Source organism: Odocoileus virginianus, chromosome 3, assembly GCF_023699985.2.
Source record: "Odocoileus virginianus isolate 20LAN1187 ecotype Illinois chromosome 3, Ovbor_1.2, whole genome shotgun sequence".
Taxonomy (NCBI): Eukaryota; Metazoa; Chordata; class Mammalia; order Artiodactyla; family Cervidae; genus Odocoileus; species Odocoileus virginianus.
The window spans coordinates 36821954-36844780 of record NC_069676.1 but is presented as its reverse complement, the minus strand read 5'-3'; the positions used below and the strand labels follow the sequence as shown (position 1 = coordinate 36844780).

Genomic DNA, 22827 nt, shown 5'->3' with positions numbered 1-22827 from the left:
TTTATAATGACTGTAAATGGAATATGCAAGCGTGCATGCTAAGTCACTTTAGCTGTGTCCGACTCTTCACGACCCTATGGACCATAGCCCACCAGACTCCTCTGTCTATGGGATTCTTCAGGCAAGAATACTACAGTGGGCTTCTATGTCCTCCTCCAGGGAATCTTCCTCGGCCAGGGATCAAACCCATGACTCTCGCATCTCCTGCATTGGCAGGCAGGTTCTTTACCACTGGCACCACCTGGGAAGCCAATTGTGAATCACTATATTGTACACTTGTGACATACAGTGTTGTACATGAGCTATAGTTTAATTAAAAGAATAAAAAGATGTATGTGTGGGGATCCGTACTGCCTAGTGCCTTCCCGGGACTAGGGAGAGTCTGTATTCCCTCCAACATGCAGGAGAAGGACTGCTTCCCCCATTTCCATCACCACAGTGTGTTATCAAAATTTTGAATCTTTAGGACTTTCCTGGTGTTCCAGTGCTTAGGGGACAGGATTTCAATCCCTGATCCAGGAAGTTTCCACATGCCTCAGAGTAACCAAGCCCATGTGCCCCCAGCTACTGAGCCCATGCTTAGAACCCATGCTCTGCAACAAGAGAAACCACTGCAGTGAGAAGCCCATGCATCACAAGTACACAGTAGCCCCACCTGCTCCCACCAGAGAAAGCCCAGGCGTAGCAATGAAGACTCAGCATGAATAATAATAACAAAGAAAAAACTCTTATAACATTGAAATGCAGAATTAAAAAAAACATTTTTGCTTAAAATTTTGGATCTTTGCCATTCTGATAAGAGAAAAATAGTATCTCTATGCAGTTTAGGTTTGCGTTTATTATTATGAATCACTTGTCTATACTTTCCTGTGAACCCATTTCTCTTATCAGATTGCTGATCTCTCTTATCAGTTTTGGAGGAGTTTTTTGTGTATCAGGGAAATTTACCCTTTGTGATATATGATGCAAATACTTTTCCCGGTTAGCTATTTGATTTTTCACTGTTCTCATGGTGGTTTTAAAATAAAATGTTTTTGTGTATTTGAATTGATCACTTCACTTTTAACGGTTTCTGGGTTTTGTGTTAAAACAGCAGAGAATTGCTTATACTGGAATTCCCCCTTCCAGTATGATCTAAGAAATGTCCTGTGGTTCTTTCTTATGGAGGTGATAGCAGCAGTCGTGGTGAAGGTTAGTGTGGGCATGTTTCACATTTAAGTCTTCGATGCACCTGGAGTTTATCCTGATATAAAGCAGTGGTTTGAATCCAAACTTATGTTTTTCTAATACTTGACAGTTGTCCCTACACCACGTTTTCCCCACTGATTTGATGTGAAAACTTTGTCGGATTCTAAATACCCATGACTCTTTACCTCTATTTTTAGACTTTATGTCTCATAATTACACCAGTTTAATTATTAATATACTATAATAGTGTTCTCTCATCACTTTTTTTTTTCAGGCATTTCCAAGTTAGAAACAAGCAAGAGCTTGTTCATTTTTTCACATGGACTTTAGAATCAATTGTGTGTTGCTGAAGAAAATTCTGTTGCTATTTTTTACTGGGATTATTAGTTACAGATAAATTTAGAAAAAATATTGTTCTGATGCTGAATCCACACAAGTGAACTCTGCTTTGGAGACTCTTTCCATAAAGTGAGTTAATCTTTTGTGACCCCTGAAGCAATGTAACTATTCTTCACGTAGGGTCTTGCATGTATCTTGTTAATTTCTGGGTATTTGTCTTTCTGAGTATTTGTTTCTATTGTAAGTATATAATCTTTCCTTCCACTATTCTAATTCTAGTTTGTACATAAGAAAACTATTGGTTTCTGTATGTTAATTTGGAATCACTCCCCTTACAGAATTCTTTTACTATTTATTCTAGTTTAGTTTTTTTTTTTAAGCTGAATCTGTAGGGATTTCCAAAAGTGAAATCTTTTTATCTACAAATAGGATAATTAAACCCCCCGCTTTCCAGTGTTTATATTTTGCTTTTCTTTATCCAGCTGCAGTGGGAAATGATGGTAGGAGGGCTGACATGCTTGTCTGGTTCTCTTCTCTGATTGCTTCCTATGTTTCTTGACTGTTCTTGCCAACTATTCCAAGCAAAAGATAGAAAAAGCTTTTGCACACTACTATGTATTATAACACTGACTTGTTTTTTTAAAGGAGGCCTAGTAAGAACTTAAATTACTAACAACAGAAAAGTTGAGGAGATTATAGTTCAAGGGGCTTCCCTGATGGCTCAGATGGTAAAGAATCTGCCTGCAATGCGGGAGATCGAGATTTGATCCCTTTGTTGGGAAGATCCCCTGGGAGAAGGAAATGGCTACCCACTCCAGTATTCTTGTCTGGAGAATCCCATGGACAGAAGAGCCTGGAGAGCTACAGTCCATGGAGTCACAAAGAGTCAGACACAACTGAGGAACTAACGCTTTCAGAGTATCACAAAGAATAACAACATGGAAATGATAATGTATAAAATCATTTGTGGGTTTCCCTGGTGGCTTGGCTGGTAAACAATTTGCCTGCAATCCAGGAGACCTGGGTTCGATCCCTGGGTTGGGAAGATACCCTGAAGAAGGGAATAGCTATCCACTCCAGTACTCTGACCTGGAGAATTTCATGGGCTGTATAGTCCATGGGGTTGCAAAGAGTCGGACACAACTGAGCGACTTTCACTTTCAAAATTATTTGTAAAAAGCAGTATCTAAAACTTGTAGATATAGTATATTTATAACTATCTGAAAAATATCTGAAAAGTGGCAATAAAAAGAAAAAGAACTTTACTAATATGTGATTAACAGTGATTGTCACTAGGTAACAAGATTAAAAGTGATCGCTTTTCCTAATTTTTCTCTTTTCCAATTTCACATAATGAGCTGACATTATGTCATAGTGGGAGAAGGAGTTTTATTTTAAAATTTTGTAAACAAATTTAATGATTAAAAGTATAATTGGAAGCCAGCCCCTTTGGGCACAGCTTGACATTAATCTGCAGTTGAACTACTCCAAAGGGGCAGATGAACCCTAAAGGGTGAATTCTGGGCAACATTGGCACTACATCTTTTGTCTTTCTAATGTGAGCAATAGGGAGCAGCTGTAAATACAGATGGAGCTCTGCTTGCTCTCCCACTGCTCACCTCCTGCTGTGAGGCCCAGTTCCTAACAGGCCATGGACGGCAATGGTCCATGAGCCCAGGGATTGGGGATCCCTGTTCTTGGCTACTTTGCAGGGAAGCTCAAAAATCCCAATCCTCAACAAATGTGTGCACTTTTGCCTAAAACCACAAGATCTGAGAAAGTCCTGGGACTCTGCTCCTCCCTCAGGTTTGAAGCTGCCTGGTCTCCTCTGTGAGAAAGCACATCTCATACTAGTATGGTGTCAGATGGATCAAAAACCAGTTGCTTCAAGGAAACCCCTTCTATTCCTCCTATTTACTTGCATCTATAAAAAATGTGAAGAGGTACAGAAATTATGCCAAACATTTTCTCACTCTGTTAGAACAGGCAGATAGAAATGAGCAGACAAAGGAGGGACATAGGCCAAATGGCAGGAAGCCACACATCCTGTAAACAATGAGGGTCCTTGGACAAACAAAGAAAAGCAAGAACCTCCAGACTGACAGGAAACCACACATTCTGGGGTGATAAGTGTAAGCAGATAAAGCTGGGAATCTCTAGGGTCCAAATGTAACCTGTTTCTCATTATGCCTTCATTACAATAAAATCAGCCTTACAAGTAAGAAGTTCCCATCATGCACCTATGCCATGACACTTCTGATCAAGGCTTCTGCATGCATGCATACGAAATTGCTTCAGTCATGTCCAACTCTTTGGGACCCTGTGGACTGTGGCCCACCAGACTCCTCTGTCCATGGGATTCTCCAGGCAAGAATACTGGAGTGAGTTCTGATCAAGGCTAAATAAGGACAAAAATCCCTCCTTCCCCTCTGGAAGATGGAGCTGTGATGAAAATCAGGAAATATGACCCTAAACCCCTTTCTCCCCAATGAATAGTCTGTCCATTCATTTTGCCACCCCATATCATGAGCTTACTAAAGAAACTCGACAGATACTCACCTAAGTCTGCCCACGCTTCCTTTGAGCATGTACTGTGGCTTTGGCTCAGATGGTGAAGTATCTGCCTGCAACACAGGAGACTGGGGTTTGATCCTGGGTTGGGAAGATCCCCTGGATGAAGGGAATGGCTACCCATTCTCCAGTATTCTTGCCTGGAGAATTTCGTGGACAGAGGAACCTGGTGGACTACAGTCCATGTGGTTGCAAGAGCCTGGCACTCTATGGCTTAAATCCCTGCTTTGCTTTCTTGACCTCCTTATCTCATCTCTGAACATTTTCTTCCAAAGGCAAGAAACTACTCTCCCATAACAACTCTAGATAAGTAAAATCCATCCAATTAATTTTCATATATCATTGAATTGTTTAAAAATCCACCTTTAGGGTTTCCCTGGTGGCTCAGTGGTAAAGAATTTGCCTGCCAACATAGGAGATATGGTTCAATCCCAGGTCTGAGAGGATCCCACATGCCAGGGAGCAACTAAGTCCATGTGCCACAACTATTGAGTCTGTGCTCTGGAGCCTGGACCCACGCACCGCCAGCTACTAAAGCCCGCTTGCCTTAGAGCCCATTCTCCACAAGAGAAGACACCGAAATGAGAAAACCCGGGACTGCAACTAGAGAGTAGTAGCCCTGGCTCCCTGCAACTAAAGCAAAGCCCAGGAAGAAAAGAAGATGGAGCACAGACAAAAAAAGCATTTCACTTGTCCAAGAATTGATAGTAGTATTTTGAATATGTATACTTTTATTAATAATCCAGAAAATATTTAGCACGAGAAAAATTGTAAATTTCTAATTTTGTTAAGGAAATGCACGATAGGGTGAACAATAAAACTTGCATAAAACTTTATACAATTGGATCGAATTCAATGATGTACATAGAATGAAAATATTTTAGATTAGGATAAAAACTCTGAGAGACATAAAAATACAAGTTCGAGGAGAAAAACCAAAAAGCTGTAAAATTTCTGATCGTTTAAAGTGGATGATAGTATCAAGTCATGTGTTTAGAGGCCCACGGATGCCTCTTAAAGAACGGAAAGCAGTTTTGTGTGTGTCAGTATTCCCAATGTGGCCTCAAAAATGCCTTCTGTAATTACTTAAACTCAAGATAAAAGGTATTTAGATGTTACTGCAAAAAGAAAGCATCGCTTTTCAGTCATCTCAAGCTGGGGTTTCAGGAGCCGACATCAGGGGTCACTGCCCGGCTTGAGCCACTGAAGGGTTGGGATCAGGTTTGATTCAGGGCTGCCCAGCCGGTAGCGGGCCTCTGTGGGCAGCACTCTGGCCACCGCGCCAGCCCCTCGAACATAGTCGGGCGCCTAAGGCCCCTGTGCTCCTCCGCCCTCCCTCCCCGCGGTACGTGAAGTATCCCCTGTGTACTTGAACCGACTTAGCTTCAAGCACAGAGGTTCCTTAGGTGTTTTTTTCTACCGAATCACACGTTTGCTTTATTGTCCGCCCTACGCCGCAAGTTGAAGTTCTAGAAAACTGTAACCTTCGTGGGTTCGTCGCCAACGCGCGCCACGATGAGCGCTTCACATTAATTTATAAATTAAATATATATGTTATAAATATATGTTATCTATATGTAACTGTAACGGAACAGTCCTCTCCAGCCGCGGACGCCTTCGCAGAGTGCCACTGGTCACGTGCCCGGAAAAGGCGCTATCATCGAGTCAGTCCTCCAGCCTCGTAGAGAGGACTCGGAAGTGCCCCGTAGCGGGCCTGGGTTTTTCCGGCCGGGCCGTCCGCGCTTTTGTCCCGCCGGCGGCCGGGCTCCCGCGGCGCCGCCACAGCCAGTACGTGAGTCCGCGGCCGCCCGCGCTCCCGTCCTCGGCCCTAGCCTGCCACGCCCTTCCCTTGGCCGGGTCTCGGCTATTCCTCGGGTCTTGGGCGGGATGGGGGAGGAAGCGCGCCCCCTCCCTACACACACCTTAGGAAGCGCACTGGGGAAGTAGAGGGGAGGGAAGCCCTCGGGTCGGCCGAGAGGTGTCGGGCCCACCCCTGGAACATATCGGGTTCCTTGTGGGCCCCAACTTCGGCTGTCCGAGCGGGCCAGGGCTGAGGTGGGGCTGCCAGGTGTGTGGAGAAGGGCTGGGGCCCGCATACCCGTGTTTCTCAGCTCTTCGCTGCTGTCTCGGGCCAAAGGGGAACCCAGAAAATCAGTGCTTTAAAGAAAGCCCCCAGTTCTGCGCCCGTGGCAGTTATGTTTGTCCCTGGGATTTGAGAGTGAATACGAGCTTTGGAAGGATCCCGAGGGGTACTGTTATTTGACCTCCCCGCCCCGCACCTTTTTTGTTTTGTTTGATGGGGCCGTGATGTTGAGAGACTCCTGCCGCAGGTGTTGATCGAACCGCTGGGAGACGCTGCCCGGCCTTCGCCCTAGGAGAGCTCACCTTCTGTACAGACAAGGGATCTGGGAAGAGGCTGTCTGTCGCTGCCTCTCACAATGAGAAGGAATTGACTAGGTAGGGAGAAATAGGTCGAGGAGGCTCCTAGGGAATCCAGGCCTGGGGATGTGAAAGAAGAATCGAAGGCCGGGGCTGGGTGTGCTGCTCTAAGACGTTTGGACTAGGAGGCCACCAGGAGTGTTTCCTTTTTGAAAGCAGGAGGGTTTTTCCTTAAATAAGTTTTTGACTATGTAATGTATTCATATGGTTCAGGTATTAAAAATGTGAAAAGATATCAATGAAAAGATCTCCCTCTGTTCAGCTGTCTTTCTAGGCTCAATCCCTTTAGAAAACCAACCACATTTGATAGATAATTTGAATGTATACAGTTTCTTAAACATATTGGCAAATTTGAATGTACTTAGTCCCTCCTTTTTTTCACACAGGTGATAAGGTACTTTTCAGAATTCTGCACCTTGTTTCTTTTGCTTAATCTATGTTAGAGGTCATCAGAACACAAAGCTTTTTTTTTTTTTTTTTTTCTTTATTTTTTTAAATACAGCGCTGCAATATTGAAGTGTCATGGCTGTTGTTTGGATGTTTTTGTTGTTGTTCAGTCACTCATTCTTGTCTGACTCTTTGTGACCCCATGGACTGCAGCATGCCAGGCTTCCCTGTCCTTCACCATCTCTGGAGCATGCTCAAACTTATGTCCATTGAATCAGTGATGCCATCCAACCATCTCATCCTCCATCATCCTCTTCTCCTCCTGCCTTCAATCTTCCCCAGCATCAGGGTCTTTTTTTAATGAGTTGACTCTTTCCATCAGAGGGCCAAAGTATTGGAGCTTTAACATCAGTCCTTTCAATGAATATTCAGGACTGATTTCCTTTAGGATTGACTGGTTTGATCTTGCAGTCCGAGGGATTCTCAAGAGTCTTCTTCAACACCACAGTTCAAAAGTAGCAGTTCTTCTGCATTCAGCCTTCATGATCCCCCTCTCACATCCATACATGACTACTGGAAAGCCCATAGCTTTGACTAGATGGACCTTTGTCAGCAAAGTAATGTCTCTGCTTTTTAATATGCTGTCTAGGTTTCTCATAGTTTTTCTTCCAAGGAGCAATCATCTTTTAATTTTATGGCTTGCAGTCACCATCTGCAGTGATTTTGGAGCCCAAGAAGATAAAAGTCTGTCACTGTTTCCATTGTTTCCCCATCTTTTTGCCATGAAGTGATGGGATTGGATACCATAATCTTTGTTTTTTGAAAGTTGAACTTTAAGCCAGCTTTTTCACTCTCCTCTTTCACTTTCAAGAGACTCTTTAGTTCCTCTTCATTTTCTGCCATAAGGGTGGTGTCATCTGTGTATCTGAGATTATTGGTATGTCTCTCAACAATCTTGATTCCAGCTTCTGGTTTATCCAGCCCAGTATTTCACATGATGTACTTTGCATATAAGTTAAATAAGCAGGATGACAATATACAGTCTTGATATACTCCTTTCCCATTTTTGAACTAGTCCCTTGTTCCATGTCCAGTTCTAACTTGCTTCTTGACCTGCAGATTTCTCAGGAGGCAGGTCAGGTGGTCTGCTTTTCCCATCTCTTGAAGAATTTTCCAGTTTGTTGTGATCCACACAGTCAAAGGCTTTAGCATAGTCAAAGGCACATAGGATAGTGAAGCAGAAGTAGATGTTTTTCTGGAATTTCCTTTTTCTATGATCTAACAGATGTTGGCAGTTTGATCTCTGGTTCCTCTGCCTTTTCTAAATCAAGCTTGAACATCTGGAAGTTCTCGGTTCACACACTGTTGAAGTCTAACTTGGAGAATTTTGAGCATTACTTTGTTAGCGTGTGAAATGAGTGCAGTTGTGTGGTAGTGTGAACATTCTTTGTCATTGCCTTTCTTTGGGATTGGAATGAAAACTGACCTTTTCCAGTCCTGTGACCTTGGATGTTTTGGATGTACCATCATTTTTTAAGATCTAGTAAGGCCATTCGGGTTGTTTCCAGTTTCTTTGTTACTTCAAACTACAGCACACCCAGTGACTTTGTCCCAGGGCATATCTGAGCAAGAATTTTTAAAGAAGGGATTGACAATTCATAGAGTGTTTGAAGAACAAACCAGTTTTTCTCTCCTGATACTTGTGTTTATGATACTTAGCCTTACAGTAGCCCAAACAACTGTCTATTAATGACACTCTTCAAGCCAGTCTTACCCCTTTAGCTTCAGAAAATCTCTCAGTCCCCCTTTCAAAATCTCCTTTGCTTACCTTATTCCTTAGGATGACTAGGGTTTTCTTCTCCACTACTAGGTATGAGAATGTTCTATTTCATTTTTTACTTTAAGGAAAAAATTACCCTTAATCACAAGGATTAAGCAGTAGAACCAACTTATGTTAACCATTTACAATTCTAATACTTATAAACTAAATGCAATAACTAAAGCAGAAACCATACTTTCTTCCCATCTGCTTAACACTTTTCTCACATACTCCTTAGTCTCATCTTTGATTTGTCCTATCCTTTCACTTCTTCTGAGTCTGTAAGCATTTTGTCCTCATATTCACTCTGATTTTCTCTTTTTCTTCCTCTTGTTGGTCACTTCCAAGTCCAGTATAATATCCAACAACTTAAGATACAGAATCCAGATGGTAGATTGATTTGTGGAATGTGGTTGGTACTCTGAAAATCCTCAGTAGCTGCAGATGTGTTGTACATGTTGCTTGTTGAAGTTTGTTAAGGTGGAATTTTCAGCCATAGTAAGCCACAGTTCCTCTCTTCTGAGTTGTCTAGTCTCTTGAGAAGTGGCTCCTGACTTTCCTGTGCAGGGATAGCAAAAATTAAGGACAGATTCTTAACTCTCTTCATGAGCTTTTCCAGGCACTGGTGGCAGAACATGAATAATGTGAAGCACAGAAGTACCCAGATGACGTTGGTTCTATGTAATTTAGAAGGAGTGGATGGCTTACTATTGCTGAAACTTAACTGATATAACTAGGCTATATGGATATTACCAGTTTTCACTCTGTTGAGAACTCATTAGAGAGGAGGTCCCCTTTAGCCTTGAGAACTTTTAAGAAATTAAACCCATCTGGCCCTCTTTCTGTGTAGGAATTGTGCTTTTGAAGTGATTCCTTTCTTGTGTCATAGAGGACATATGAGCTAGTCACCACATCAGTATTGATTGGATTATAATAATCTTCCAGACTGTAGTACTCAGTTCTCTCTCCTCCTCAATCCATTCTCCCATTGCAACTAGAATGAGTAATCTTTCTTTTAATTTTATATTATTAAAAAAATGTAAACATAATAGGAAAGTAGAATAGTATAATGAACTTGGTACATCCATCATTCAGATTCAACAATTATTAGGATTCTGCTATATTTGTTTCCTTTTACCCATTTTATTTTTCTTTGTTGAAGTATTTTATTTATTTATTTATTTATTTTTTTTTTTGTTGAAGTATTTTAAAGGAAATTCCAGACATTATGCCATTTCACCTAGCATAGTCTTAAAAAAAAAAAAAAGACACTTCAAATGTAGCCTAATGCCATTATCTCACACCATCCTAAATTAATTCTGATTCCTTGATTTTATCTAGCAGGAATTGGCAGACTTCTGGATCTCTGATCTGTTTTTATATGGCCTGCAAGCAGAGAATGGTTTTTACATTTTAAAAGAAATACTAAAAAGTAAGCCAAAAAGAAAAACAAGTGATAGAATTGTATGTGCCCCACAAAGCCTAAAATGTTTCCTGTCTAGCCCCTTTAACCTCCTGATTTGATAGAATAAGTGATCTTCCAAAATGCATATCTGAGTTTTCCACTCTGCCTAAAACTCCTCTGAATCAAGCCTGGACTCCTTAGTATGATGGGCAGACCTTGCTGAAGCCCTTATTTTTGCCCACCTATCCAGTTGTGCCTGCCATCATCTGTTCCACATGTCCAGAGCATGGTGAACACCAACCCTTTACACCTGCTCTTCTGTCTGCTGGAACTAGCCCTTTCTTCCTGAAGCTTTTCCTAGTTCTTTGAAGCAGAGTATGTCCCTTCCCCTTCTTCCCTCATCCATGCTTTATGTCTGCCATTATTATCATATGTTGGTTATATTCCTGCCAGACTCTTCTACTAGTTTGCATGTCTCCTAGTACTATCATGTTTTTGAGCTTTTCTGCTTGTGTTTTTGACTGACCTTTTCTTAGTCATCAATTTTCTTTAGTCAATTCATAATATTAATTCCATTGCCGACCATCTGCTTTCAGTGAAGATGCACATGTATATTACCCTGTTTTGATTTCAGTCATTAAGAGGATTGGGTGGACTACATCAGATGATAGGAAAATCTGCCTCTCCCCAAGCAGAGGAGGTTAAGCAGGGCTAGATCAGGGAGACTCCTGGAGTCTGCCTAGGCCAGAGGTGTAAACAGTGAAGTTTCATGCAGACCAGGCTAGGCCACAGCCAATCAAACAAGGAATCCCAGAGGACATGAAGGGACTTGAGAATTAGCCTGTCAGAGGGGAAAGGGTCCACCCATCTGGGCCAAGGATTGTAAGTGTGGTGTCAGCAAGGAATGAATTAGCATGGCCTCTTCGGTGTCCAGCAAGTTGCTCCAGCTGGTGAGATGCAGAAAGCTTCAAGCACCACACTAGGTAGCCTTTAAACACTTATTGGGGAGGGCTCACATGTGCATTTTACAAAATTTTTGATAGTGTTGGAAGAAAAATTGCACAGGGTTAAGAATGTAGGTAGGGAGACTATGGCAGAAGTTCAGAAGGGAATTTAGGAGGGCTTAAACTAAATTCTTAGCAGTGGAAATGGAGTTGGGGATGAGGACTTGAGAACTGAATGCTGCTGCTGCTAAGTCGCTTCAGTCGTGTCCGAATTTGTGCGACCCCATAGACGGCAGCTCACCAGACTCCACCCTCCCTGGGATTCTCCAGGCAAGAACACTAGAGTGGGTTGCCATTTCCTTCTCCAATGCATGAAAGTGAAAAGTGAAAGTGAAGTCCCTCAGTTGTGTCCGATTCACCAACCCCAGGGACTGCAGCCTACCAGGCTCCTCCGTCCTTGGGATTTTCCAGGCAAGAGTACTGAAGTGGGGTGCCATTGCCTTCTCCGTGAGAACTGTATAGGTGGTCTTAAATGGTCGTCTGGATGTGGAGTGGTGAGGGAAAAGGGAGAGCCCACTTCTGATTTATTCAGAAGAAAAGATGGGTGGATATGAGTCTCGGTAATTGAAGAGGGGGTCTGGGCCAGAGATGAGGCTCTGCAAGACAGCTTATAGGAGCCACACATATAGATGGGACTTCCCAGGAAGATTATGTAGAGTCAGAAGAGGAGAGGTTTCAGATAGAACAGGGGGCCAGAACATCCAAGGGTCAGCAAACTCAAGAGTCAGCACCTGGCCCTGAAGAAGCTAATGCAGCATGGTCTGAGTGGAATAAATCAGATTGAATAGATGCATCATGTGGGGAGATGGGACATGAAGACCACTTTTTCAATATGCAACTGTGAACAGGAGGCAGGATGGCAAAAGCAGTATCTGAAGGGGAGGGAATAGTTGAGACAATTTTAAATTTACACTTTAACATTTTTTTCATTGGGAAGATCCCTTGGAGAAGGAAATGGCAACCCAATCCAGTATTTTTGCCTGGAAAAATTCCATACACAGAGGAGGCTGGCAGGCTGTTGTCCATTGAGTCACAAAGAGTCGGACACGAGTGGGCACACACACATACAAACTTTTTATTGGGAGTAATTTTCAATATACAGAAATTTTTCAATAATAATAATGTAGCAGAAACAACATTTTAATCAGTTGTACTCCAATAAAAATTTTTAAAAGATAAAGAATAAAAAATAAATCCTAATAATCATCCATTATTTTTAATATAAATACATTTAAAACATTAAAAAATAGTGAAAAAAATACCCTTTATTCATTCACCTGTGGTTAACTTTTTACTTCATTTTGTCTTCTTTCTCTTGCTGTTTCATGCATATCTATTTTTCTAAACCATTTGAGGGTAACATACATATCATGGCCCTTTATCTCTAACACTTCAGTGTGTATTTATAAGGATATTCTCTTGCGTAACTACAGTGCCGTTGTCAGCTTCAGTAAACTTAAAGTTGTTAATGACTTTTGCCTGACTTACCATACATATTCCAGTTAAATCCGTTGACACAATTATTTTTAATAACAGCCCTTACCTCCAGTACAGATCCAGTTGATATCAGGTATTGAATTTAGTGGTCAAATCTCTTCAGCCTCCTTTAATATGAAGCATTTCTGTAGCTTTTGTATTTTATGACAATGATACTTTTGAAGAATATAAATACCTTTTAGTAGAATGTCCTTTTTTTGGATTTATCTGATCTACCTGATATTTATTTTTCAGTTCAGGTAATGCATTCTGTAAGTGATGTGTCCTTCTCAGGGTGTCACTTCTAGAATCACATGATGTTTATCTGCCCCCATTGGTGATACTAATTTAAGATGACCGGCCAAGCCATGTTTTAATCTCTTCACTATGTAATTACTGTTTCTTCCCTTGCAGTCTGTGAAGGTGTATTTTAAGACCTTGCATATATACTGCTCCTCGTGAGAATTCCCCTAGACTTAGAATCCTTTGATAATTCTCCCCTGATCCAAGTCTTTACTCTGATAGTTGCAGAATGCTGATTTTTTTTTCTTCCAACTCTATTCCCTCCACATTTACCAACCAGCCCTGGCATTCTCCTGTAAACAGGAGGCCTCCCTTTCTCCCATTTGTACCTGTATGAACTCATGTAATCCCCTTTTCAATGGTTTATAATTCTTGACATAATTGCTATAGAGCGTAAATTCAGTGTTGAAACTGGCTCTTGTGGTCTTGTCATATGCCCACATCATCTTTTTGTCGTTGTTGAGCATTTTCATATTTGCTGTCATAACGATGTCTCAGCTCATCTTATACCTATCCTGGCCCCAGCCTGGAATCCTGCAGGTTCATTTTGGTAGATAATGATAGTAGAGTCCAAGAACAAGGTCCTGGATTGTGCTCATTAACTCAGATATTTTTGATTCTTAGCTTTTCAGCAGACAAAGCTAGCGAATATATATACATTTACACACATATACATACAAATATTGGAGAAAGAAATGGCAACCCACTCCAGTATTCTTGCCTGGAAAATCCCATGGGCAGAAGAACCTGGTGGACTACAGTCCATGGGGTCTCAAGAGTCAGACACGACTTATAGACTACACCACCACCACCACATACAAATATACATACAGGTGAATGTACACTTATATAATGTGCGCATTTGTATATAATTTAGAAATCATAAGTTCACAGTAATGCCTCTGATTTGTCCCCACAGGGTCTTTCTTGTCTCACCCTACTCCACATTGTTATGTTCCTTCTTCCTCCAGAAGAGCTCTGGCTCCCAATTAAATCAACATTTACCCAGTCTAGTAATAGGTCTAAAATTGTTTCTGAATTGCTTTGCCCATAAACTACAGGAAACAAACCTTCCCAAACTTGTTGTTTGCAGCTCTTCCCCACGGCTCACTCCAGCCTTCCCAAAACTGAGAGTATGTATTACAAAGTTACATATTATGTACCCAAGTGACATGAATTAGTTCTTCCTTTTTTTTGTTTTGGTCTTACATTTACCATATTCATGTAAAACACAAATGAATTCATTGGTTTCCATTCACTTTATAGTTTAGTGGCTTTCCCCCTTTCCCAGTCTTATTAATTTTATTTTTTGAATCTGCAAAACATTATCATGCTTCCATGAGTAAAAGCTATACAGAAAGCTGTAATCAGTGTCTCTCTCCCCTCTCTCTTCTGTTCTGTTCCTCCACTCTATACCTTATAGGAAACAGCCTTCACTGTTTTGTGGATTTTCTCATTACTAAAAAGAGAAACAGTTATATGCTTGTTATTTTTTATTTTCCTTCTTACATAAGATGTAGCATATATGCTGTCTTTTGCTTTACAGCATATCCTGGAAATTGCTCCCTAACAATTTATAGAAATGTTCCTCTTCTTTTTAGTACTCCATTGTGTGTGTGTGCCATATACACCAGTCTTCTATGCTTAGACATGTAGATGATTTTCCAGATTTTGTAATTAAAAATAATGCTACGATGAATAACTTTGTGCACATATGCTTTTGTATTGTTGGAAGTGTATCTTCAGTGTAAATTCCTGGGTGGGATTTCTGGATTGGAGTATAATGCATACATAGTTGTGTAGATATTGGCAGATTTCCTTCAACAGAGGTTATGCCAATTTGCATTCTCAGTAATGTGTGAGACTGTTTCCACAGCCTCACCCAAAGAGTATATTTTTAAGGTTTTGAATATTTGCCAATCTAACGTGAGAAAGGGGATCTTAGTATAGTTCTCATTTGCATTTCTCTTATTATGAGTGAAATTGAAAACATGCTTAAGGACCATTTATGTATTTCTTTATATGAACTGTCTGTTCATGTTCTTTACCCATTTTCTGTAGGATTTTTAGTCTCTTTAACTTTAAAACATTGTATATTCGAGATATTAGCCTTTATACATAATATATGTTGCAGATATTTTCTTCCACTTTGTCATTTATTTTTTTGGTTTTGCTAATGGTATTTTTTGCCACACAAGTTTACTTTTATTTCCATGTAATCAGCTTTGTTACTCTTTTATTGCATCTGGGTCATAAAAAACTTCTGTACTCAGGTTGTAGAGGCATTCACCCATGTTTTCTTCTGGTGCCAGTTTTTAATATTTAGAGTTCTGCTACATTTGGAGAGGGCTTCCCTGATAGCTCAGTTGGTGAAGAATCCGCCTGCAATGCTGGAGACCCCAGTTTGATTTCTGGGTCAGGAAGGTCGTCTGGAGAAGGGATCAGCTACCCACTCCAGTATTCTTGGGCTTCCCTTGTGGCTTAGCTGGTAAAGAATCCATGTGCAATGCAGGAGACCTGGGTTTGATCCCTGGGTTGGGAAGATCCCCTGGAGAAGGGATAGGCTACCCACTCCAGTTTTCTGGCCTGGAGAATTCCATGGACTGTTTGGTCCATGGGGTCGCAAAGAGTTGGACACGATTGAACAACTTTCACTTCACTTCACTTCACTTCCATTTGGAATTTATTCCTGTGAATGATGTAAAGAATGGATCTACTTCCAACACTATTAAAGAGACTATTTTTGCTTCATTGATTTGAAATACCACCTTTATCATATACTTGATTCTGTGTGTAATTGGGACTATTCTGGATTTTTTCCTATTCTGTTTTTTTATATACCAGTACCACACTGTTTGGGCTTCCCTGTTTGGCTGTTTGGTTCAGACAGTAGAGAATCCACCTGCAATGCAGCAGACCCAGGTTTGATCCCTTGGTCAGGAAGATTCCCCTGGAGAAGGGAATGGCTACCTACTCCAGTATTCTTGCCTAGAGAATTCTGTGGACAGAAGAGCTTGGTGGGCTACAGTCCATGGGCTTGCTAAGAGTTGGACACAACTGAGCAACTAACACTTTCAGCTTTCACCACACCATTTTAGTTATAATAGCCTTTGGAATATCTAAATAGTATGAGTAGTTCTCCTCCCTTACAGTTTTTCTTTTTCTCTTTTTCCACCGTGACAAATTTTGTGTTTCCCTGGCAATTTCAGGGGATTTGATTTTGTGTTGTAGAAACTTGACATCTTTCTCTTCTCAGAGCTGAGGGTGATAGAGGTGGAGGGGCCCAGATCAAAGGGAATGGGTAGAGCAGGGTCCCTCATGTGATGGGAGCAGGATTCAGAGCACAGACAAAAGATGTGTTGCTACTAATGGTCTGGATTTCCAGTGACCACTCACATTTTAAATAGCATGACTGCCCTGCCCAAGGTTGTAAAGAAAGGGAGCATGGAGCTAGGGTTGTGCCACCACTCTTTAGTGACTTCTAATGATCTCTTACCTGATATTACTTAGTATTCATTTTGTGAAGCCTTCTCAGATGAACTACCTTTTCATCTTCATTTTTTAAAATGTATACCGAGTGATTCTTTATTTTAGCTTCCTGGCGATATTGAGTTCCTAGCTCCTCCTGTTCTGTAAATGTTAATTCAGAGTCTATTATTCACTTCTGTAAGCATAAATTGGATCATGAGTGCAGGTGTTTATATGTGTCCACTCCAGAGTATATATCTTACTTTTCTTTTATTGCCTCTGCTTTCTTATCACATGTTCACACATAGAGTTTCTAAGTAGAATTACAGAATACTGACCAAGGGGGGTCTGATACCCAGGTAAGAAAGAGGTCTGAATGTTAACTAAGTCTAATTACAAATGTCTAATTGTCTAAGGCTGGGAGACAACTAAGTTAGAAGTGTTGCTTCTGTTCTCAAGAGTCAGTCTTTTAGCAGGTGCATGCTGACAGAGTGCCAGCTGTGTGTAGAGTGCCTTCAAGGGAATAAGGAGTCACTGCCTTAAAATCTGCTTTGAGGAGTTTGCCTTTTCTGAGTCCTGTGGTTTATCCCCAGGTTCCAACCCTGATCCAATAACCTGATCTTGATTAAATAATGAATTAGGTGCTATAGCATATAGAATTAACCAAGTGACTGGCAGGGTTCTCCATACCTTATATATGTTATTTAATACATCAGTTCTATTGCCCTCATTTTACAGATGAGGAAACTGGCATAAAGAGCTTAAGTAACTTTTTTGGGGCTCATACAGCTAGGTATTTATGCCTAGGCAGTATCGTTTCCTTTGCTTGACAGTTTGTATTTTAGCTTCTGATCTTTGATATGCTCTGACTGCCGTTAGCCTGTTCATAAAGTGGGAATGAATGCCTCTGCCTGGCAAGCCAGAGTGTGTTCTTCCATGTAGAGTTCTTCCCTGACTAAACCACTCTCCAGGGTCAGTGTTTTCCTTGGAGAGGAAATCCAGAAGGCTATACCAGCAACAGGCATCTGCAGCTTGTTTTCTTTCTCATCTCTGACATGACTGTCCTCATGATTTCATAACCAACTCCCCTTTACCTTCACTCATGTACTGATTTCTCCTTTAGTTTTGCCAACCCTCTGCTGATTATGACTTCTTAGCTTTTGTCTTATTAATCTTTCTGTCTCCTATTCTTCAGAGACTCTTTGGACCCTCTGTTTGGTTTTCAGAGACTAGGTGATATTTTTCAACAACTGGTCATTGTTGCCCTTGATTCTGTGCATCATTCCAGTTCATTTCAACTTGTCATCATGCTGAGTTGTTATGCAGGAATAGAAAACGTCTCTGTTCCATTGGCAACCCAGGGATCTAGCATTTTAACATTACTCTGCAGGGGCAGAAATTTTGGCACGTCCATGATTGTATCCCTAGCAGTTAAAAATGGTACCTATCACACCGTATGTGGTCAGTAAACATTTGTGGAGTGAATGAGTGAATTTGGATATTAATTCCTTCAGTTTTTCTAAAGTGAAGGTATCATTTTCATTTTCTTGGTTTAGTGTCACATTTGAAGACGAGGGGCACTGAGGATGAGGAATCAACTGAAAAGTATGAAAATACTGGAAATGCAGAATCTATATGGCCAAAAGTGGAAGGTCTTCACAAGGATCATATGCAGGAGTCTAAGGTTGGTGAAACTTGTGATTGGGATAGCAAGGTAGAAAATCAGATGGACAAGCCTGAGGGAAAAAGAATGAAGGAAGACAAAAGTGGCATCAGGGAAAAGATTGGCAAAGCCAGGAATACAGCAAATATAAAGACAGAACAGGAAGATGAGGCATCTGAGAAAAGCTTACATCTGAGCTCAAAATATGTCATACACCAGACTGTCCCTATAGAACAGAAAAACAGTGAACAAGTAAAATGTGTGGAGAGCATTAATGGAAACTCTCATCCCAGTCTACAGCAAAAAGCCAGTGCTGTTAAGAAATCACATAAATGTGATGACTGTGGAAAATCCTTCAAATACAATTCCCGACTTGTTCAGCATAAAATTATGCACACTGGTGAAAAACGCTATGAGTGCGATGACTGTGGAGGGACTTTCCGGAGCAGCTCAAGCCTTCGAGTCCACAAGAGGATCCATACTGGGGAGAAGCCGTACAAGTGTGAGGAATGTGGGAAAGCCTACATGTCCTATTCCAGCCTTATAAACCACAAAAGCACCCATTCTGGGGAAAAGAACTGTAAGTGTGATGAGTGTGGAAAATCCTTCAATTATAGCTCAGTTTTGGATCAGCATAAGAGAATTCACACTGGGGAGAAGCCCTATGAGTGTGGTGAGTGTGGGAAGGCCTTCAGGAACAGCTCTGGCCTCAGAGTCCACAAAAGGATCCACACAGGTGAGAAGCCCTATGAATGTGACATCTGTGGGAAAACCTTCAGTAATAGCTCTGGCCTTAGAGTCCACAAAAGGATTCATACAGGGGAGAAACCCTATGAATGTGATGAGTGTGGGAAGGCCTTCATTACCTGCAGAACACTTCTAAATCATAAAAGCATCCACTTTGGAGATAAACCTTATAAATGTGATGAGTGTGAAAAATCATTTAATTATAGCTCTCTCCTCATTCAGCATAAAGTTATCCACACTGGAGAGAAACCTTATGAATGTGATGAATGTGGGAAGGCTTTCAGGAACAGTTCAGGCCTTATTGTGCATAAAAGGATCCACACAGGAGAGAAACCTTACAAATGTGATGTCTGTGGCAAAGCATTCAGCTATAGCTCAGGCCTGGCAGTCCATAAAAGCATTCACCCTGGGAAGAAAGCCCATGAATGTAAGGAGTGTGGAAAATCATTCAGCTATAACTCACTTCTTCTTCAACATAGAACAATTCACACTGGAGAGAGACCTTATGTATGTGATGTCTGTGGAAAAACTTTCAGAAACAATTCAGGACTCAAAGTCCACAGGCGACTCCATACTGGGGAAAAACCTTATAAGTGTGATGTGTGTGGAAAAGCCTATATCTCACACTCTAGCCTTAAAAACCACAAAGGAATCCATCTTGGGGAGAAGCCCTATAAATGTAGTTATTGTGAAAAATCCTTCAATTACAGCTCTGCCCTTGAACAACATAAAAGGATTCATACAAGGGAGAAACCCTTTGGGTGTGATGAGTGTGGAAAAGCCTTCAGAAATAATTCAGGCCTTAAAGTCCATAAACGAATCCACACTGGGGAGAGACCTTACAAATGTGAAGAATGTGGGAAGGCCTACATCTCACTTTCAAGCCTTATAAATCATAAAAGTGTACACCCTGGGGAAAAGCCCTATAAGTGTGATGAGTGTGAGAAAGCCTTTATCACATACCGAACCCTTATAAATCACAAAAAAATTCATCTTGGGGAGAAGCCCTACAAATGCGATGTGTGTGAGAAATCTTTTAACTACACCTCACTTCTTTCTCAACACAGAAGGGTCCACACTAGAGAGAAACCCTATGAATGTGACAGGTGTGAAAAAGTCTTCAGAAACAACTCAAGCCTTAAAGTGCATAAAAGAATTCATACTGGTGAGAAGCCCTATAAATGTGATGTGTGTGGAAAAGCCTACATCTCACACTCAAGCCTTATTAACCATAAAAGTACCCACCCTGGCAAGACCCCCTACACATGTGATGAATGTGGAAAAGCTTTTTTCTCAAACAGAACTCTTATAAGCCATAAAAGAGTCCATCTTGGGGAGAAACCCTTCAAATGTGTTGAATGTGGGAAGTCTTTCAGTTATAGCTCACTCCTTTCCCAACACAAGAGGATTCATACGGGGGAAAAACCCTATGTGTGTGATGGCTGTGGGAAGGCGTTCAGGAACAGCTCAGGCCTCACAGTGCATAAAAGGATACACACAGGTGAGAAACCCTATGGATGTGATGAGTGTGGGAAGGCATACATCTCACACTCGAGTCTTATCAACCATAAAAGTGTCCATGGTGGGCAGCAGCCCTATAATTGTGAGTGTGGGAAATCCTTCAATTATAGATCAGTCCTTGACCAACACAAAAGGATCCACACTGGAAAGAAGCTATACCAATGTAATGAGTGTGGGAAGGCTTTTAATATCAGATCAAATCTCACCAAGCATAAAAGAATCCATACTGGAGAGGAATATTTAAATGTGACAAATATGGGAAGTCACAGTGGCACATCCCAGAAGAGAACTCATGAGGGAGGGAATGCTCTGGATGGGGCCAGGATGAGCATGTCTCTGTAGGGGGCAGAGTTTACCAAGTATCAGGGAGCGCAAATGGAAGAAAAACTTTATCAGAGTATTTGAGGTCCTTGTTCGTGGCTTATAATTTTCACAGTATAAATGAAACCATGAGTGATTTCTTTTCTCTGTGATTTTCAGTCATAGCCAGCAAGGAAGGTTCCAGTGTTGAAGTAGGTGAGCCCTTATGGAATATAAAATATTTAATTCATGCTGGGAATAAAACCTGTCGAAGTGATGGAGTATGAAAAAAGTCTTCAAAATAAGTAGACATTTCTGGACGTAAGAAATACATATGAGAAAAAGACTTCAATTAGAAGTCACATAGTCACCAACAGAAAGTTCATATATGGGTAAAGTCTCTGAGTAGGAATGTAGGAAATTCAGGAATAGCTTTGAATTCCAGTTATCCGTTGGTCAGTGGAAAAGATCCAAGAAGGACCTCCAGTAGGCTAATTCAGGGAAAGGAAACAGGCTTCAGGGAATATAAATTAATATAGTAGTGGTCATGAAGAATAACTTTGATATAATTGATTTGGGGGAGTGATGGCAACTTGTGAAAATTTGAACTTCATTGTAGGAAATGTAAAAAGTACAGACTTATAAATCTTAAGAAAATAGAGAGTCACTCATAAATAAATTCAAGTTGATTGGACTATACTGTTGTAATGTTGTGATATACACTATTGAGTGGGTGAAACTTTAAAAATTTTCAAATAAATACCCTTAATGAATCATGAATATGTGATAAGTGAAAATATCACACATTATGCTACAAATGCAGGGTTCTACCATGGATGGAAATTTAGCATATTTAATAACTAATGGAACACATCCTCAACATGCAGAAAAAATTGATTCAGGTATTCCTATGTATAGGAATTCTGAGCAGGAGGGCATTTTATTGCAGGACCTGAAAAGCTAAGTAGCTATCTGTTATTGGGGGATAGGAGAAAATTCCTGCTTCTTAACAATCTTGTTAAATGTTTGATTGTTTGTGTTATTGTAAAGATTTCATGCACTACATGTGTTTATTGTCTGTTGTAAAATGTTACGAATTTCTGTTCAGGGCTCACTCTCAGCCATGAAGAGCCAGATAGTTGTGGCAAGGTAAGGTGAAACTCCAATAAAGGAATTCTTCAAAAGTAAACAGGCTGTGACATACTTTAGGTGGAAGAACACACAGAGAGCCATTTGTGTGTCTTGTCTTTGTAGGGTAAGTTATACCAGATGCAGACCAAGGAGGGCAGCAGGGGACTCATCCCTCAGGGCTAGTAGCTCAGATTTTATGAGAAATTAGGTGGTACCTCCACCAGAAGTGAAGATTGGATTGATCCTCATACTGGGGCTGGATAATAACCCCTAGGAGTGGACAGGTTGGGCGAGTGGTCAGTCACAAAATAGAAACTGTTCTCTTGGGACCAGACAGAATTTACATATAGTGTTAACTATATGTAAGACTGGAGACTTCCCAGATGGCGCTAGTTGTTAAAGAACCCACCTGCCAATGCAGAAGACATGGGTTTGATCCCTGGGAAGATCCCCTGGAGGAGGGCATGGCAACCCACTCCAGTATTCTTGCCTGGAGAATCCCATGGACAGAGGAGCCTGGTGGGCTACAGTCTGCAGGGTTGCAAACAGCTGGACACGACTGAAGCAACTTAGCACACATATATAAGACTATTAACTAGGTAACGCAAAGAATGAAAAGTGAGTCTTTTTAGAATTAAGTAACCTGTCCAGGAATTTTCCTGGTGGGGCTTATCAGTAGAGGCCAAATTCTAAGTCAAGTCTCTCTGGCTCCAAACTCCACTCTTTACAAGAGGACAGTGTTTAGTCAGATAGCTTCTTGGTTCTCTCTAGGATTCCTGTTTTTATACACATAGTTTCCATGCCTCTCTTTAGAAGTATTCTTCCACTTGCTTCCAAACAAGGTAAGTTTTGATGGTGGTGGGAGGGAGGGATGGTGGTGGAAAAGGGAGAAAGCAAGAGCATTTCTGTCACTAATTTCCACTTTGGAATGTCACAACCACACTTGCTTTTTGTCCTCCACCTGCAGCACTGACAAACCTGACCCTGTCCATAGACTTGGATTAGTTTATTCAGCAAATACTTGTTAAGGATCTGCTAGACACATCCATTGTCTCATGTGCTAGGC

The 22827-nt window shown here is 41.1% G+C and overlaps 1 protein-coding gene across 2 annotated transcripts; it reads left to right on the top strand.

The window, feature by feature from the left end:
- Nucleotides 1-5799: 5799 nt before the first annotated feature.
- ZFP62 (ZFP62 zinc finger protein) lies at nt 5800-21324 on the top strand. Of its 2 annotated transcripts, XM_070465196.1 has the most exons (3): nt 5827-5886; nt 6429-6555; nt 17956-21324. In XM_070465196.1, exon 3 carries the CDS (start codon nt 18069-18071, stop codon nt 20670-20672), a length of 2604 nt encoding a protein of 867 aa, XP_070321297.1. In that variant the 5' UTR covers nt 5827-5886; nt 6429-6555; nt 17956-18068; the 3' UTR covers nt 20673-21324. The 2 variants fall into 2 exon arrangements, with proteins under 2 accessions (XP_020762496.2, XP_070321297.1); XM_020906837.2 differs by lacking the exon at nt 6429-6555 and having other exon boundaries at nt 5800-5886.
- Nucleotides 21325-22827: the final 1503 nt, after the last annotated feature.